Source organism: Bos taurus, chromosome X (assembly GCF_002263795.3).
Source record: "Bos taurus isolate L1 Dominette 01449 registration number 42190680 breed Hereford chromosome X, ARS-UCD2.0, whole genome shotgun sequence".
NCBI lineage: Eukaryota > Metazoa > Chordata > Mammalia > Artiodactyla > Bovidae > Bos > Bos taurus.
Genome location: NC_037357.1, coordinates 57,294,858 through 57,313,726, shown reverse-complemented (window position 1 = coordinate 57,313,726; position 18,869 = coordinate 57,294,858). Strand labels below are relative to the sequence as shown.

Genomic DNA, 18,869 nt, shown 5'->3' with positions numbered 1-18,869 from the left:
GATGACGTCAATATACATCAAAAATCAAAATAAAAAGGAAAACAATAAAGCTTTTAGAAGAAAACAGAGGAATATCATCAGGTCCTTGGGGTAAGCAAAGATTTCTAAAATAGAACAGAAATAGCACTAATCATAAAAGAGGACATTTATAATTTGATTTCTGTTAATTAACAACCTCTCTTCAAGAAAAGACATGAGTAAAAAATCAAGTCACAGAACGGGAGAATATATTTGTGATACATATATCCAACAACCCAATTAAACACAGAAAAAAATAAGTACTTTACAAAGAGAATGTACAAACTATACAAGAGGCTCAGCATCAATAATTGTGAGAGAAGTGGAAACTAAATTCTCTTTGTCAAATGGTTTGGTGATATCTATAGAATCAAAATCTATACCTATCCTGCTGCTGCTGCTGCTAAGTCGCTTCAGTCGTGTCCGACTCTGTGCGACCCCATAGATGGCAGCCCACCAGGCTCCCCTGTCCCTGGGATTCTCCAGGCAAGAATACTGTAGTGGGTTGCCATTTCCTTCTCCAAAGCGTGAAAGTAAAAAGTGAAAGTGAAGTCGTTCAGTCGTGCCTGACTCTTAGCGACACCATGGACTGCTTACTACCAGGCTTCTCCATCCGTGGGATTTTCCAGGCAAGAGTACTGGAGTGGGGTGCCATTGCCTTCTCCGATAAGGTTTACACAACAGGAATGAATGCTTATATCCTATAATACACACACACACATATATATATATATATATGTATATATATGTATATACACACACATATATGTATATATGACATAATATATATATGAATGTTCATGGCAGCTTTATTCATAATAGCCCCAGACCAAATGCCCATTAACATTAGAATGGATATTTAGGAATATTTAATACATATAATATTAAGCAAAACAAACCAGATAAAATATTAAGACATAAAAGGGCCTATATGATTCCATTTCTACAAAGTTCAAGGCAAACTGAGAGGACAAAACAGTGGTTACCTTTCCAAGTGCTGATTAGGATGCACAAGAGAGTCTTCTAGAATTCTGGTTAAGTTCTATATTTTGATTTAGATAGCAGTTACATATGAGATGATAGACACACATATAGAGATACACATATAGAGACAGAGTGTATATAGGGAGAGACATATCTATATAGATAGAGACATATCTACTATATATGTGTGTGTGTGTGTGTGTGTGTGTGTGTGTGTGTGTGTGTGTAGCTCAGTTGGTAAAGAGTCTGCCTGCAATGCAGGAGACCCGGGTTCGATCCCTGGGTCAGGAGGATCCTCTGGAGAAGAAAATGGCAATCCACGCCAGTATTCTTGCCTGGAGAATCCCATGGACAGAAGAGCCTGGTGGGCTACAGTTCATGGGGTCACAAAGAGTTGGACACAACTGAGAGAATAACACTTTCACTTTCAACACTTTCCACATAGAAGATAAAATCATCACAGTGTCTTACAAGGTCCTGTATGATCTGCCACAGACTGCCCCCCCTCAAATGATATTACATCATATTCTACGGTTCTCCTCCCAGCCCTGCCATGCACCCTGACCTAGGCTCAGTCTACTCCAATCACAATGGCTCCCTTTCACATATATGCCAGGGAGGAAGGAATAAAAACAGAGCAGGTTATTTATTGAAAACCAAGTGAATAAACTGTTTAAAGAATGCAAAAATCAAGTAAAATAAGGACTGAGACAATATTTGAATTGGTAGTGAATAATCCCATGGACAGAGGAGCCTGGTGGGCTATAGCCCATACAGTCAGAACACTGAAGCGACTTAACACACACAGGCTACTGGTGACTTTGACAAAAACAGCATTTATGGAGTGATGCGAGTGTGTGTGTGTTGGGGGGGGGGCGAGTCCTGATTGGAGTACGTTTAACAGAAAACGATGGGCTTTCCTAATAGCTCAGCTTATAAAGAATCCGCCTGCAATGCAGGAGACCCAAGTTCAATTCCTGGGTCAGGAAGATCCACTGGGGAAGGGATAGGCTACCCACTCCAATATTCTTGGGCTTCCCTGGTGGCTCAGCTGGTAAAGAATCCACCTGCAATGTGGGAGACCTGGGTTCAATCCCTGGGCTGAGAAGGTCCCCTGGAGAAGCGAAAAGCTACCGTCTCCAGTATTCTTGCCTGGAGAATTCCATGGACTATATAGTCCATGGGGTTGCAAAGAGTCGGACACGACTGAGCGACTTTCATTTCACTAACAGAAAATGAGAGGAGAGGAGAGTTATCTAGAGACAGTGAGTAGAAAATTATTGAAGAGTTTTGCTGCAAATGAAAGAACAGGAATAGAGTAGTATCTAGCAGCTGAAGTGAGATTATTATAAGATATTTTTTAGATGGGTAAACAAAGACATATTTGTATACTGCTAGGAATGATCCAGTGAAAGGGGAAAATTGATGATATGGGAGAGATAAGAATTTCTCAAATGAATCTTTGAGGGAAACAAGAGGAAATGGAATCTACTGTACAAAGAAGAACTGTTTTAGATAGGAGCAGTAACAATGATCAGCAGGAGGCAGAATAAATGTGGTGGTGGTGGCAATTTGTGAAAGTTCTCTTGTTATTGCTTCAACTGGTCTGTGGAGGAGGAAGCTAAGTCAGAATCCTAAAATAAGAATAGAAGAGGATGTATTAGAAGTTTGAAAAGGGAAAACCAGGTGCAGGCTCAGAAGAGGTGGTAATTTGGAATTTGTTGTTCTTCAGTCACTTAGTCCTGCCCAACTCTTAGCAACCCCATGGACTGCAGCATGCCAGGCTTTCCTGTCCTTCACTATTTCCCACAATTATTGAATTACCAGGGCTATCTTTTGGTTCCAATGGCAGGAGAGGAGGGCAAAGAAGTCAAAAGTTTATGCATGGGATTGACTACAAGGATTGATCATGGAATTTAAGCTGGGTTAAGAGATAAGAAAAGACTTCAAAAGGCTGAGGGATAATAAAGGTTGGCAGGTTTCACTGAGTTTGAAGTAATGTTGGAGTCAGGTTATTAGAGGTAGTGAGCTAGATAGATAGGATATAGTGGTCAGGAAATCACAATTTGGAAGTGTTCACTATTGGTAATGTATGGTCTTGGGGTCTGACCATGGGAGTGAGTGGCTGAGGAAGGGTGGAGGATATAGGGAAATTTGCTAATGACTTGAAAGAATGAAGGAATATGGGGATCAAACCTTTCATTCCTTGTTCTCCTTGGAGTCCTCTATCACCTGGAGATCCTGGAGGGCCAGGAGGGCCTGCTTCACATATCTTATCACCTGAGATAAGATAAAGCAATAATAGCAAGCCAATTGTAAAATATCCAGAAGACTCAACAAAAAGAAAGTCTGATAGGCTAGAAAAACAAAGATTTATTTTCGGTTGTTTCTATGATATTAATGACAATTTGAAGAACAAATTTAAATATCAAATAATCACCATAAATAAAAAGTAGAAGCAGCGGAAGACTCTTATTTATCAGAAATACAAGAATGATGCAAACCATCAGATTCACTTATAAATGAAGATAAAACAAATACAACAACAGAACTTAGTAGGAGAAAAGTATATAGCTTACTAGGAGGGATGTGAGGGCCGGGAGGGCCAGGGGGGCCAGGAGGACCAGGAGCCCCAGGCTGTCCATCAAGTCCAGGAGATCCAGGAATGGAAATTCCAGGTGGGCCTTCATCACCTTTCTGGCCCCTTTCCCCAGGAAAGCCAGGGGGTCCAGGAGGACCTATAACTGCAGGTCCTAAGATAAAAACAAATACCCATTAAAGTGATCAAAATGATCTTATTTCAGACATATTACTTTGGGTCTCAATGAGACATTAAGTAATGATAAAATCTTTCTTTAATGTATTAATATCAGTTATGGTCTTATTTTTTTCTATGTATAATACGAGCTATGTTCTTATTTTTTTCTATGAGAATCAACATGTAGAGAAAAGATGAAAAGTCCCAATAATGTAAGTACCAGTTTGAATATAAGAAAGAATATTACTTTTGGAGGGCTTTCCTGGTGGCTCAGGTGGTCAAAAAAAAAAAAAAAAATCTGCCCACAATGTGGGAGACCCAGGTTTGATCCCTGGGTCGGGAAGATCTCCTGGAGAAGGAAATGGCAACCTACTCTAGCATTCTTGCCTGGAGAATCCAATGAACAGAAGAGCCTGGAGGGCCTTAGTCATGGGGTTGCAAAGAGGTAGACACGACTGAGCAACTAACACTCACATTACTTTTGGAAACGTACTAGTAACTAATTCTCTACACTTTGACACTACGATCTCTTAATCTCTGAAATACTAGAAAGCCACTGACAAGAGAAGAGGCACCTCAAAGTTTTCAGGTAAACATGGCTCTGTTTCTGGACATTCTTCTGTTCTGCTGTCTCTTCCTGCATCACTAACACATTTTTTCATTACTGCAGCTTTATAATATTTTCAAAACTGGCAAGGAAAATATACTCATCTTTGTTCTTTTTAAAACTATCTTTGTTCTGTTTAAAACCATCTTCACTACACTTACAAATTTATTCTTCTAAATAAATTTCAGAACCAGCTTATCAGTTACATTTTTAAAAAAATCACTGGTATTTTGAATGAGATTAATTTGAATTTAAAGATTAAATTTTGGTGAATCACTTGTATATAATACTGAATTCCCACATCAAGTAATAATTACATATATCTTTCCATTTATTTATTAATTTTATATTATTTAATAATATTTTATAAAGTTATGCAAAGAGATCTTATACATCTTTTGTTAGGTTTATTCATGGGTAAATTTGATTGCTAATGTGAATTTTATTGTTGTTTCTATTGTTAACTGATTTTTTCCCCTCTTGTATGTTTAATCATTTCTTGCTGGTTTAAAGCAAATCATTTAAATTTTCAATTCATATTTGGATGCCTTGCAAACATTAAGTTCTGATAATTCGTCATTTGATTCTTTTAGGTTCTCTGAGTAGATAATCACATGGCTTTTGAATAACCAAAATGTGGGGCGGGGGGTTTGTTTTCCATCCATATACCTCTTTTTCTTCTTCCAGACTTACTGGCTGGGATCTTTAGTTTAAGAACAAATAACATTGGTGACCATTGGTGACCATCTTTATTTTATTCTTGACTTGAATGGGAATACTCCTGATGTTTCACCACAAAGTATATTTCCTGCACAGTCCTATACTTCCTGTATGAAGTAGACTGCTTCATCAAATTGAGATAGTTCCCTTCCAATCTTAGGATGCATGTTGATGTATGGCAAAACCAATACAATATTGTAAGGTAAAAAATAAAAATTATAAAAAAAAGAATTTTTTTCCTTTTAAAAATAAATACGTATTAAATTTTGACTGTTTTCTTTTTATCTATTGTCCTATTCTTTTTCAATATGTCAATGTAGTCAATTAAAGTAATGTTGAACCATCCATGTAGTCTTAGTGTAAATACTATTCAGTTACAAATACATTATTTAATATACTTCTGAATTGATAATATTTAAGATTGTTACTCCTACATTCATAAGTTGGTATCATACCAAACATTCATAGTTTGGTATCAATTGTTAAATTGAATTTCCTTTTTAAAAAAGTGTTCTGGAACAGTTTTTAAACTATGAGAATTGCCTGCTCAGGAACTTGGTAAAATTCATTCATAAAACCAACCCACAAAACTAATACTTTTTCAGGGAGACCTTTAACCTTCCAAAATCTTCTATGACAATTGATCTACTTAGGTGTCCTACTTTCTCAGGAAAATTTTTATTAAATTATGTTTTCTGTTTCATGAAGAATGTATATTTCATATAGAATTTCAAAAATATTGACAATTTTATAGTTTTCTTATAATTCAAGAATTTGAATTGTATTTTATGGTATCTTTTTTTCTTTACTGATTTTGAGTCTTTTCCTGCCTTTATCTTGATCTTACTTTATTTTTACCTTTATCAAGTTTTCCATCTATTTTGTTTATGCTTCTGTTTTAAAAATTTTATTGGCATATAGTTGACTTACAATGTTGTGTTAGTTTCTGGTATACAGCAAAGTAAGTCAGTTATACATAAACATATATCCACTCTTTTTTAGATTATTTTTCCATATGAGTAGAGTTCCCTGTGCTATACAGTAGGTTCTTACTAGTTATCTATTTTTATACGTGTGTGTGCATGCATGCATGTGCTACGTCTCTGTTGTGACCAGCTTTTTGAGATGCCATGGACTGTAGCCTGCCAGGCTCCTCTGTCCATATACAGTAGTGTGCTATGTCAATCCCAATCTTCCAATCCCACCCCCCCCCCCATATCCATATGTTTGCTTTCTACATGTGTTCTTCTATTTCTGTTTGTAGATAAGTTCATTTGTACCTTTTTTTTTTAGATTCCAGATATAAGCAGCATCACATGATATCTTTCTCTGACTTCACTTAGTATGACAATATCTAGGTCCATCCATGTTGCTTCAAATGGCATGTGCTTGTTTTATTTCTTACTATTTTTACAACTTAGCTCATTTAAGTTTAGGATCTCTAATTTTGTGATCAATTAAGTGTAAGACTTTTGGCTATATTTAATGAATTTTGATATGAAATTGTTTAGCATTTAGTAGTTCATCATCTCCATTTCTGGAGAAGGCAATGGCACCCCACTCCAGTACTCTTGCCTGGAAAATCCCATGGACGGAGAAGCCTGGTAGGCTGCAGTCCATGCAGTCGCTAAGAGTCTGACATAACTGAGCGACTTCACTTTCACTTTTCACTTTCATGCACTGGAGAAGGAAATGGCAACCCACTCCAGTGTTCTTTTGCCTGGAGAATCCCAGGGACGGGGGAGCCTGGTGGGCTGCCATCTCTGGGGTCACACAGAGTCAGACACGACTGAAGTGACTTAGCAGCAGCAGCAGCATCTCCATTTCTGTATCTTCTTTACCTATAGAGCTATTTACAAATGTGTACTTTAATATAAAAATATTTGGTGGTTTTTGTTGTTAATTTCTAACTTCATTTTACTGTGGTCACAGAGTATGGCCTGCATATACTTTTTTTTTAATTTATTTTTTATTGAAGGATACTTGCTTTACAGAATTTTGCTGTTTTCTGTCAAACCTCAACATGAATCAGCCATAGGTATACATATATCACCTCCCTTTTGAAACTCCCTCCCATCTCCCTCCCCATCCCACCCCTCTAGGTTGATTCAGAGCCCCTGTTTGAGTTTCCTGAGCCATACAGCAAGTTCCCGTTGGCTATCTATTTTACATATAGTAATGTAAGTTTCCATGTTACTCTTTCCATACATCTTACTCTCTCCTCCCCTCTCCCCATGTCCATAAGTCTATTCTCTATGTCTGTTTCTCCATTGCTGCCCTGTAAATAAATTCTTCAGTACCATTTTACTAGATTCCATATATGTGTGTTAGAAAATAGTATTCATCTTTCTTTTTCTGACACTTCACTCTGTATAATAGGTTCTAGGTTCATCCACCTCATTAGAACTGACTCAAATGCATTCCTTTTTATGGCTGAGTAATATTCCCTTATGTATATGTACCACAACTTCTTTATCCATTCACCTGTCGATGAACATCTAGGTTGCTTCCATGTTCTGAAAGTGAAAGTGAAGTCACTCACTTGTGTCCGACTCTTTGCGACCCCGTGGACTGTAGCCCACCAGGCTCCTCCGTCCATGGGATTCTCCAGGCAAGAATACTGGAGTGGGTTGCCATTTCCTTCTCCAGGGGATCTTCCTGACCCAGGGATTGAACCCAGGTCTCTCGCATTGCAGGCAGACGCTTTAACCTCTGAGCCACCAGGGAAGCTTCCATGTTCTAGCTACTGTAAATAGTGCTGCAATGAGCAATGGGATACATGTGTCTCTTTCAATTTGGGGTTCCTCAGGGTATATGCCCAGGAGTGGAATTGCTGGGACATATGGTGGTTTTATTCCTAGTTTTTTAAGGAATCTCCATACCGTCTTTCATAGTGGCTGTATCAATTTACATTCCCACCAACAGTGCAAAAGGGTTCCCTTTTCTCCACACCCTCTCCAGCATTTATTATTTGTAGACTTTTTGATGATGGCTATTCTGACCTGTGTGAGGTGATATCTCATTGTGGTTTTGATTTGCATTTCTCTAATAATGAGTGATGTTGAGCATCTTTTCATGTGTTTGTTAGCCATCTGTATGTCGTCTTTGGAGAAATGTCTCTTTAGGTCTTTTCCACACTTTTAGATTGGGTTGTTTGTTTTTCTGGCATTGAGTTGTATGAGCTGCTTGTATATTTTGGGAATGAGTCCTTTGTCAGTTGTTTCATTTGCTATTATTTTCTCCCATTCTGAGGGTTTTCTTTTCACCTTGCTTATAGTTTCCTTTGCTGTGCAAAAGCTCTTAAGTTTAATCAGGTCCCACTTGTTTACTTTTGTTTTTATTTCCATTACTCTAGGAGGTGGGTCATAGAGGATCTTGCTTTGATTTATGTCATCGAGTGTTCTGCCTATGTTTTCCTCTAAGAGTTTTATAGTTTCTGGTCTTACATTTATGTCTTTAATCCATGTTGAGTTTATCTTTGTGTATTGTATTAGGAAGTGTTCTAATTTCATTCTTTTGCACGTAGCTGTCCAGTTTTCCCAGCACCATTTATTGAAGAAGCTGTCTTTGCCCCATTGTATATTCTTGCCTCCTTTGTCAAAAATAAGGTACCCATAGGTGCATGGGTTTATTTCTGGGCTTTCTATCTTGTTCCATTGGTCTATATTACTGTTTTTGTGCCAGTACCATACTGTCTTGATGACTGTAGCTTTGTGTGCAGGCTATGTTGTGTGCTAAGTCACTTTAGTCGTGTCTGACTCTTTGTGACCCCATGGACTGTAGCCCACCAGGCTCCTCTGTCTGTGGGATTCTCCAGGCAAGAATACTGGAGTGGGTTCCTCCTCCAGGGGAGGAAATGCTACCAAAAAGAAAGCTGGTTTAGCAATTCTAATACAGTATGAAATAGAATTAAATGCAAAAATTCATTAAAAACAGATATTTCATATGGATAAATAGACAAATTATACCACAATGATATAAAAGTCATGAAACTTACTCATCTAAAAATATAACCTGAAGTCAAGAAGCTTGATTCCTCTAGCTGCATTCTTCTTTCTCAAGATTGCTTTGGCTATTTGGGGTCTTTTGTGTTTCCATATGAATTGTGAAATTTTTTGTTCTAGTTCTGTGAAAAATGCCATTGGTAATTTGATAGGGATCGCTTTTGGTACTGTGGTCATTTTCACAATATTGATTCTTCCTACCCAGGAACATGGAATATCCCTCCATCTGTTTATGTCACCTTTGATTTCTTTCATTAGTGTCTTATAATTTTCTGTGTACAGTTCTTCTGTCTCCTTAGGTAAGTTTATTCCTATATATTTAATTCTTTTTGTTGTAATGGTGAATGGGATTGATTCCTTAACTGCTCTTTCTGATTTTTCATTGTTAGTATATAGAAATGCAAGTGAGTTCTGTGTATTGATTTGTATTCTGCAACTTTGCTAAATTCACTGATTAGCTCTAGCAATTTTTTGATAATATCTTTAGGGTTTTCTGTGTACAGTATCCTGCATACACTTTTAAAAGATTTTTTCTGGTCTAATAGAGTCCATTTCTTGACTACACAATTTCAAAGCTACACATCACAAATGCTTCATGTGTGTTTGAAATGAATGTACATTCTCTGCTGCACAAAATTTTTCTCTCTCTCTCAAAAATACAGCTTGATTGTGTTACTCAAATCATTTATATCCATATTTATATTTTACTTCCTTGATATACTGGGGAATTTCCAATTTATCCCTTGTTGTTTATCAGTTTTCACTTCACATATTCAAAGCTATAATTTTAGATGAGTAAATGTCATGACTTTTATATAGTTGTGGTATAATTTGTCTATTTATCCATATGAAATATCTCTTTGTAATGCATTTTTGCATTTAATTCTATTTCATACTATATTAGAATTGCTAAACCAGTTTTTTTTGGGTAGCATTTGCTTAACATTCTCTCATTGCTTAAATTTCATATTTTCTACATTCTTTTACTTTAGATGTCTCTACTGTGCACAGCATATAGATTTTATTCCAATTTTATTTTAGGTTTTGTTTATTAATCAGTGTTTAGTCCTTTCACATTTATTGAAGTTACTGATTTGTTTTTAACTTCTTGTCAGTTTATGTTTTTTTATTTATCCAGGTTTATCTGTGTCTGTTTTGTCCCAAACCTAACTTGTATTACATAGGTCAAGATTTTGGTCATCTTCTTTCTTCAACAAGTAAGTAATATATATTATTTTAATTATTTTCTAGTGGTTACTATTAAAATGTTTAACCTAGGAACGAAAATATGTATTTTTTGAAAACCTTATATAGTTGGTAGTATTTATACTCTCTCCCTCTAACAAGACAATAAACCATATAATTCACTTCCCCATTCTCTCTGTATCTCTACATTCTATGTTAGTAGTATGTACAATTATACTTCCATATTGTTACTTAAAATATTTGTTATTTTTTATGATCAATACTTATTTAGACTTAAAATGCTTTATTAACATCTTTCTTAACCATTGTTTCTTCTGTGTTACCCACCCCTACTCCCAACTTCATCCTGAATTCATTTCCTTCTTCTTGGAGTAAAAGCTCCAGTAACTTTCAGAGATCTGGAGGTCCTCATCTTCACCTTAGGATGACAGTTTGATGTAATATAGGATCTCAAATTCATAGTTATTTTTCCTTTTTGTTTTGAAAATTTGCCCCATTATCTTCATCTGACTCTCACTGATTCGTAAGTGATCTGCTTTGGGTCACAGACAGTTTTTAAGAACTTCTTTTTATCCTTAAATTCTAAAATGTCCTTACAATGTGTTTAGGTATGTATTCTGTATTAATTTTGTATTATTACTTTTGCTTTGTAATTCATAAGCCTTTTTACAGGGAAATATGCCTTTTTTAAATAGCTAGAAGTTTTAACCATTAATTTTTCGAATATTGCTTCTTGTCCTATTCTCTTTTTGAACTCCTTCATGTTGGATTTTGGGACATCTAGGTTTATCCTTTGTGTGTCTTACATTTTATTTCATACTATCCAACACTTTAAATTTTTTGCTATATCCCTGGAGAATTCCTTATCTGAATTTGCCAGACACAGTTATATCTTTAGTCCACTACCCTGAAGATAGAAATACAAAGGGTATACTTTATATAAAGTATATAAAGTGTATATATAGTATATAAAGTATATAAAGTGTATATATAGTATATAAAGTATATAAAGTGTATATTAGTATATAAAGTGTATATATAGTATATAAAGTATATAAAGTGTATATATAGTATATAAAGTATATAAAGTGTATATATAGTATATAAAGTATATAAAGTGTATATATAGTATATAAAGTATATAAAGTGTATATATAGTATATAAAGTATATAAAGTGTATATATAGTGTATATACTTTATATACACTTTGAGCAAAATGGGACCCACAACTTATTCTCTTTCTTCTTGGCAGAAACACTGAGCAGCACTCATCTTATCATGTTAACATTTCATTAGGCAAATATTTTTTATGGAAAAGTAACCATAATTTATTAAATACTTATGTGTGACAGATACTGTACCAGATTTTTTTTCAAATTTTACATGAGAGGCATACTATCACCTCATTTCAGAGAACATCCAAATAAACATGCTAAACAAGGGCACTGCTCAATGAGCAGCCAAATTAGAAGTGCTCTACTGTACTGTGTATCTTCAATAAGGAAGTGATATAAAATTGGTACTGAGCTCCAAGATTTTACTGCACAGCAAAATCGCCATGGGGATTTCTAGGTAGATGTTTCTGGCATTCTAAGTGGATAGTGCTGTTTACTACATAAAAATACAGTAAATCTTACATAACTAGGCATCATTAGTACAATGTTTCCTACCATAACAGCATGAAAGGTACAATGATTAATATTTGGCTCACAGTAATGTTTGGTGTAATTTATTAATAACAAAAGATAGAAATGATATTTTTTATTGTAAGACAACACTATTCAAGTAATTCTGATTTTTTTTTTAAGTATACATGAGGAACTTGGAAAGGTTATAGTTAAGAGCTGAGGTGTTCCTATCAATTAAAAAATACTTATGTCTTCTAGTGCCATGCTCACCCTGGAACTAGTATGATAATATTATATACATGGATTAGTAAAGATACTATAAACACAAGTGTATTAAGTACAGTACAGTCTCATTTACCTGGAGGTCCAGGAAGGCCGGGTGGACCTTGTATTCCAGGAAATCCTCGATCTCCTTTATCTCCAGGCAAGCCAGGTAACCCAATGTTTCCTTTTTCTCCTACAGTTACACCAGTCCCAGGCCTAGGTATTACCTTTATTAGGAAAGAAAAAATAAAGGAATTCAAAGAGGAAGAGACTTGTTTTTCTGAAAATAACCTGGTAGGTCCATATGATTACAATGCATCGTTTTCACAAAGTGTTCAGATGCAAAATCATCAAGACTACCTTACATAGATTGTGAGCAGCACGCTTCAACAGATTAGAAAATGTTCAATGTCAGTATCAATATTACCATCCACTTGAGCCCCAGGCTTACAGAGTTAGAATTATGTTTGATGTCTCTTATCATTTACATTCAATTCATTCCAATCACCTAAGCCTTATAATTCTTTGTTAAAATAGTCTCTCCAATTTGTCCCCTTCTTTTCTGTGACACCTTCTATCCTTACCTCACACTTGGACTAACAGAAACAACTCTGAGCTTTTCCCTTTAAATCCAAATCTACTACTAGGATATACTTCCTCAAAAAGCAATTTTTCTGTGTTACGCTTCCTGTTAGAGCACTCATAATTGTTCATTACTTCTCACTATATATTATGTCACTTTATAGCCTGGACTCTAAACATACTTCTCACTCCCAATACCTCTCTCATCTGTTTCATGTCCTGTTAGTTCTAGCAATGACTTTTTAGGAGAGCGAAGTCTGATTGTAACCACTTCATGCATCTTGCACATTCCTGCTTTTTCCTTTAAATATGCCATTCTAAGGATGCCTTCCCATAATCTTTCTCTTTGTCAACTCATATTTTTTTTTCTTCTTCTTAAAAAGAAAAAGAAAAGTCATTCTTCCAGGAGGGCTTTATTAATTAAAATCAACTAGCTAATAATTCCCTTTCTATCTTCTTAGAACCTCATGCCTAAAGAATTTTATATTAAATAATCTAATATAAAGAGGTTAACTTCATAGAGTTATGAAGGTAAAGTAAGCTTTACTTTTAAGCAACTATCAGTCTGAGACAGAAATTATCACCTACTGGCAATATTCATCCTGGCTCTTTTGGATACAAGAAATATTCAGACAAATGGCCATTTGTCGGACCTAGAATTGGGATAGTAGTTCAAAGGGGAAGTGAGCTATTGAACAGGACACACTCTCAAAATTTCCATTTCTTCTCAAGCTCATCAAAATTGTATCATCTCATTTTTTAGAAAAAATATTTGTTAGAAAAGTAAAATTCTGATTTTAAAATGAAAGCAAATAAAAATTATCTTAAGATCTTCTTTAAATATAACACATCCTCATCATTGTATTTGATAAAGTACCAAGTATCAATATCTGAGACCCACTATGGACAAAAATAATTAAATAAACATTATTCAAATGTCTTATCATATAGGGTTTATGGCACTTGCCCCTTTGCAACTTTAGTGAAGTCTAAAGCCAGGAGTCTTAGCAAATTTCAATGAAAGGAAAACCAATATGTCAACTGCAACAGAGATATTTTATTCTTAATAAGAATGAAAACATATGTGACTAGAATTTCATGGTAAATACAAATATGACAGAAAAGTTGTAAACCCCTCAAGTATTCTTTCATAGAATAGTTTCCTGCATTTGTTATGAAGAGCCCCTAAAAGCACACACTCCAGGAAGAAAGAGGTGTGAATCAGACAATTACAAATTGAGAAAAGCTATTAAGACCAAATCCATCTTTCTTCTGAGCCCTGCAGGGGAAAGGACCAATCCCTAGTTCCCCAAGTTTCATTTTTTGAATCTTTGTAAGCAACACTTGCACCACCTGCTGGTTACTTGAGAAATGATTTGGCAATCATTATGCAAAAAAACCTAATACCATAATTTTGGAGCTTTATTATGGAGAAATAATACACAGGCAGACCAATACAAAGACTTTGAGGTCAACCTCACTGAAGTTTTAGATGTAAAGACTTTTAAGACAGGAGGAGTTGATAAAGACTTGGAATTTTGTGTTCTATGAGGAAAAGGTACGGAGTATATAATTAAGACAAAAAATTTAAAATGCACTAATAAATTTAATAAATAAAAACTGAAAGAAAAAAAACTTACAAGTCCAGGAGGCCCAGGTAGGCCAGTGTCACCTTTTTGACCCTGTTCAATACAATTATACAATAGATTAGTAAAAATCACATGAAAACATCAATTTCCTCAAAAATATAACTGATAATTAAGTTTCATAAAGACCCAGAAATCCATAATAAAAAATGTCAAAGAGAAATACAAAATGAGTTAATAAAACACTACTTAGCTAAGCCTAGGAAAGCCTGTGCTGTTATGTCAGATTTACAAGCTATATGATGCTGACCAAATCAATTAACTTCTTTGCCTTATATATAGACCAGACTTCTAAAGTATTTCTAGCTGTAACATAGAGAAGACACTGAATTTAAAAATTGGTATTACTAGAATCAGCTAAAATCTTTACCCTTTTCTTACATTTAGCCATGTTTTTTTCAAAAAACTTGTCAGGGGCATAAATTTAGTGTCATTTCCATTAGTAACAGATATTTTAAAGCTGATGGAGTTAACTATCACCAGGAATAGCTAATAAATCATAATTGGTTTGTGACTTTGCTCTTAGACTGTACTGAAAGACAAATTCAGACAAAACTATTACCCTTAACCAGTAGATACAACAGGTGAAGATCACAGTATTCAACTGTTACTCCACTGGCCAAGATCCAAGAATAGGTGTACCTCTCACATCTCTACTCTCATTCTAGACTTATTCATAGAAACCTTTCATCTATCTATAAGCTTCTTTTAGTTTAAGGAGATACTCTGTCCTATAACTTCACATACAACTAGAAAAACAAAATTTTATTCTTTGACTATTTATTATCTTCCTTTATTGTAGTTGTGCCTCTTAAGCCAGTCTAGAACTTGGATCTAGTTTAGAGATAAAATCATCATTAAAACATGTGCCCTCTGGGTACATTCAAGTTTCTCACACGTTCCTGTCCCTGAAAAACAAAGCTTTTCATAGAAAGCAATTAAAGACCAGAGATTGGAAAAATGGATGTTTTGTGATCTGCTATAAATATGGAAACTGTGGGCTTCATACATTTTTTTCAAAGTCACTTTTAAAATAGGGAACTAAATAAATAACTTCAGTCAGGCTGCATGGCCAAATGAAAAAACAACAGCCAACAACAACAATAACAAAAAACAACAACAAGGATTAGCCACCGGCTTCCAGACAATAATTGCCTAGAGAATGGAAATGTTTAGTGCCAACATTCTAAATTCACAGCTATAAGCCTTTTTTAGTATGAGGGCCTCACTAAAATAGTGCTGAATCCTCCTTCCGGAGAACAAAAGTTTTGCCAATACATGCTCAAAGTAAAGGCATCAGCTTTTAACAATGGAAATGCTAAAGTTAAACAGTTCTCCATGTGTTTCTATCAGATGGACTGTGATTCAGGATAGTGAATAAAATTTAGGGAATTGGTATAAGAGAAAAGGGAATACTATCAAAAGATGGATAAAGAAGGTGTAGTTTGAATACAAAATCTAGTCACTTAGAAATTTTTCATTTATAACTGGGATGAAAAGGATTGTGCTAATCAGAATAAAAGCAGTTCCCTAGGCGTTCTAAAATTCTTACCTTTTCTCCATCTCTTCCTGGTTCACCAGGGTAACCAGGATCACCAGGCAAACCCTTTAAAAACATAGAAGACAGCAACATCAGCAAAAATGGTGGAATAAGAACCTCCAAAATCCCTCTCCTCCATAAAAGCACCAAAGACATTGACAAAAATGGTCAATCTTTTTAGAACTCTAGAAATTAAGCAAGGGTTTGCAGCAATCCAGGAAATGTATTTTTTGGGGGAAAAAAAGACTGAATCTTTGTTAGAACAAAGTGGTTTGTGGCTCTGTTCTCATCACCCTTCCTCAGTTTTACAGCAGCCTTGAAAACCAACAGCTCACAATCAAGGTAAAGACCAGCAGCATAGCAGCAACCGGAAGGGAAAGAACCAGGCTGAAGCTTCTTCAAAGCCCCATCCCCACAGAACTGTCATTTCTGGTGGTTCCCAGAAAGATCCCATTACCTGACCTAATTTTACTTCTCCCAGTGCAAAGAGAGAAAAGCCTTTTCCCTAGGGATATCTGTCAAAAACAGAGGCAATTGTTGAACATCATGACTGCATAAATCATTGTTTCAAAAGAAGACAGGAACTGAGGTCCTGAATTGGAACCCCCACTCTGGAGAAGGGAAAGGTTACCCACTCCAGTATTCTGGCCCCGAGAATTCCACGGATAGTATAGTCCATGGGGTTGCAAAGAGTTGGACACGACTGAGTAACTTTCACTTTCACTTATGCCATGTTATATGTTTAAGCCATTGGTGAAGCTACAGTTTGTAAGTTGAGGACTGCCTGTTTAGCAAAATTATTTAGAAATCAATTTATCTGATTCTATTGAATATTACTTTACAACTTCCAGTCTTATTAAGAATGCTCCCTTTCCTGCAGAGTAGTCTCCAAATTTCATCAAATTTTCTATCTGTCCTTGAAAACATCTTTTAACATCTATGGTGGATACTCCTGATACTAAGGCTGCCTGAAATAATGTTCCTGGACTTCCATATTTTTACTTGCCTCTTTTTTAGTAGTAATTAGAATTATATGTCAAAACTTTAACTGGAAAAAGAAAACTTATGTTCACACCAAACAGAGTATGTGAAGGTTTTTAGCAGTTTATTCATGATGGTAAAAAACCAGAAACAACCAAAATACCCTTCAATGAGTAAATGTATAAACCTTGGTACTCCACATAGTCATATACCGGTCAGCAATTAAAAGTGAATGACCTACTGATATACAATACAGTGTGTTATACTATGTGAAAGAATTCTGATTCAAAAAGCTGTATACGCTATGACTCCATTTTTATGACACTCTGGAGTAAGCGACATTACAGAGATGGAGAACAGATCAGTTGTTTCAATAGACACTGGGTGAGGGGAGGGGAGGGAATAACTATGAAAGACCATGAGAGAACTTTTGAGAGAGATGGAACTGTTTTTTATTATGGAGATTGTTACACAACTTATGTGTTTGTCAAAACACATAGAACTGTGCACCAAAATGGTTCATTTTACTGTATACAAATTATATCTCAATAAATCTGACTTAAAAATCTATCTTGAAAAGCAGAGACTTTTTAAATTCATATTTAAAAGAGATGGAAAGGATAGTTTCTATTCATTTAAACTATTTTCAAACCCAAGCCTCTTTGCCATCCTGCTTCTTTACCAACATGTACAAATGTTGCTATTCGGAGGGGAGGGTGGGTTTTAAATACTTACTGGAATTCCTGGTTGGCCATTCTCTCCATCTTTGCCTGGTTTACCCTATTTAGGATTCAAGGAAATGTAATAATATAAATTAGTTATTTAGAAATATAAGGTTAAAGGATATAACAAGCTTTCTTCCAGCCTGGGACTCTCTTCAGTAGACTTTCTGGACTTTAATGTTATAATAAATAAATAAATATGTCATTCATGCCATTTTGAGGGGATCAAGGCAGGATTTAAGAGGAAAAAATAAAATTACACACATGCACACTGCATGAGTACGTGCTCAAAGACATGTTTAAAAATTTTTGTAAAGTTTATTAGAAGCCATAACACTTACTCTTTTGCCAGGCTCTCCTTGCTCACCCTTCTCACCTTTCACACCACCTGGAGGACCCTATACACACAAAAGTAATTTTACATTGGTTCATGCAGTACTATGCGAGATTATCAATTTACATTAAATTTTGCTAAAGAATTTTAGGTTACTTACTGGAGGACCACGTATCCCTGGGGGTCCAGGAGGCCCTCGGTCACCAGGAAGTCCCTATGCAGTGGTAGGGAAAAGGAAAGCAATATTAAAACTGTTAGTACTGTTAGGAACAATTTTAACTAGCTGAACTACAGACTCATGTACTATAACCAAAGATGTTTCAAATTCAAAGTTGAAATCTACTACACAAAAAAATCTAGGGCCATCTTTGCTTATTTCAGTTAATTTTTAGTGTATGTACAAGCCAAGTTTTGAGGTAAAGAGCAAGAAAGCACTTCAAATTAAAGTACTAATGATTTTTTTATTCTTATAAAATATTTTGTATAATATAATTTGATCCCCTCATCTACTCTAGTGCATGTATGCTAAGTCGTATCAGTCATGTCCAACTCTTTGCGACCCCATGGACTGTAGCCTGCCAGGCTCCTCTGTCACTGGGATTCTCCAGATATGAACACTGGAGTGGGTTGCCAAGGGAATCTTCCCGACCCAGGGATCAAGCCAGGATCCCTTAACCTCCTATATTAGCAGGCAAGTTCTTTACCACTAGTGCCACCTGGGGAGCCCCCCCCCCACCGCAAATATGGAACACTTCACAAATTTGCATGACATCCTTGAGTAGGGGCCATGCTAATCTTCTCTGTATCATTCCAATTTTAGTATATGTGCTGCCGAAGAGAAAATCTATCAGTAATACCATCTTTCTCCCTGAAT

General features: G+C 35.6%; 1 protein-coding gene and 1 non-coding gene across 2 annotated transcripts in view; both read right to left on the bottom strand.

The window, feature by feature from the left end:
• The window catches only part of COL4A5 (collagen type IV alpha 5 chain), a 251,096-nt gene that overhangs the window by 78,761 nt on the left and 153,466 nt on the right, over window positions 1-18,869 (bottom strand). Inside the window, exons 14-21 of the mRNA XM_002699862.6 lie at window positions 18,156-18,209; window positions 18,003-18,059; window positions 17,675-17,719; window positions 15,971-16,024; window positions 14,413-14,454; window positions 12,285-12,417; window positions 3,582-3,755; window positions 3,199-3,282 (exon numbers count right to left, since the gene is read on the bottom strand). Coding sequence (XP_002699908.1) covers window positions 3,199-3,282; window positions 3,582-3,755; window positions 12,285-12,417; window positions 14,413-14,454; window positions 15,971-16,024; window positions 17,675-17,719; window positions 18,003-18,059; window positions 18,156-18,209 — 643 coding nt within the window. The remainder of the gene's footprint in view (window positions 1-3,198; window positions 3,283-3,581; window positions 3,756-12,284; window positions 12,418-14,412; window positions 14,455-15,970; window positions 16,025-17,674; window positions 17,720-18,002; window positions 18,060-18,155; window positions 18,210-18,869) is intronic.
• LOC112445307 (U6 spliceosomal RNA) lies at window positions 18,733-18,837 on the bottom strand. The gene has a single exon (XR_003033664.1). It is a non-coding gene; the product is annotated as a U6 spliceosomal RNA (small nuclear RNA).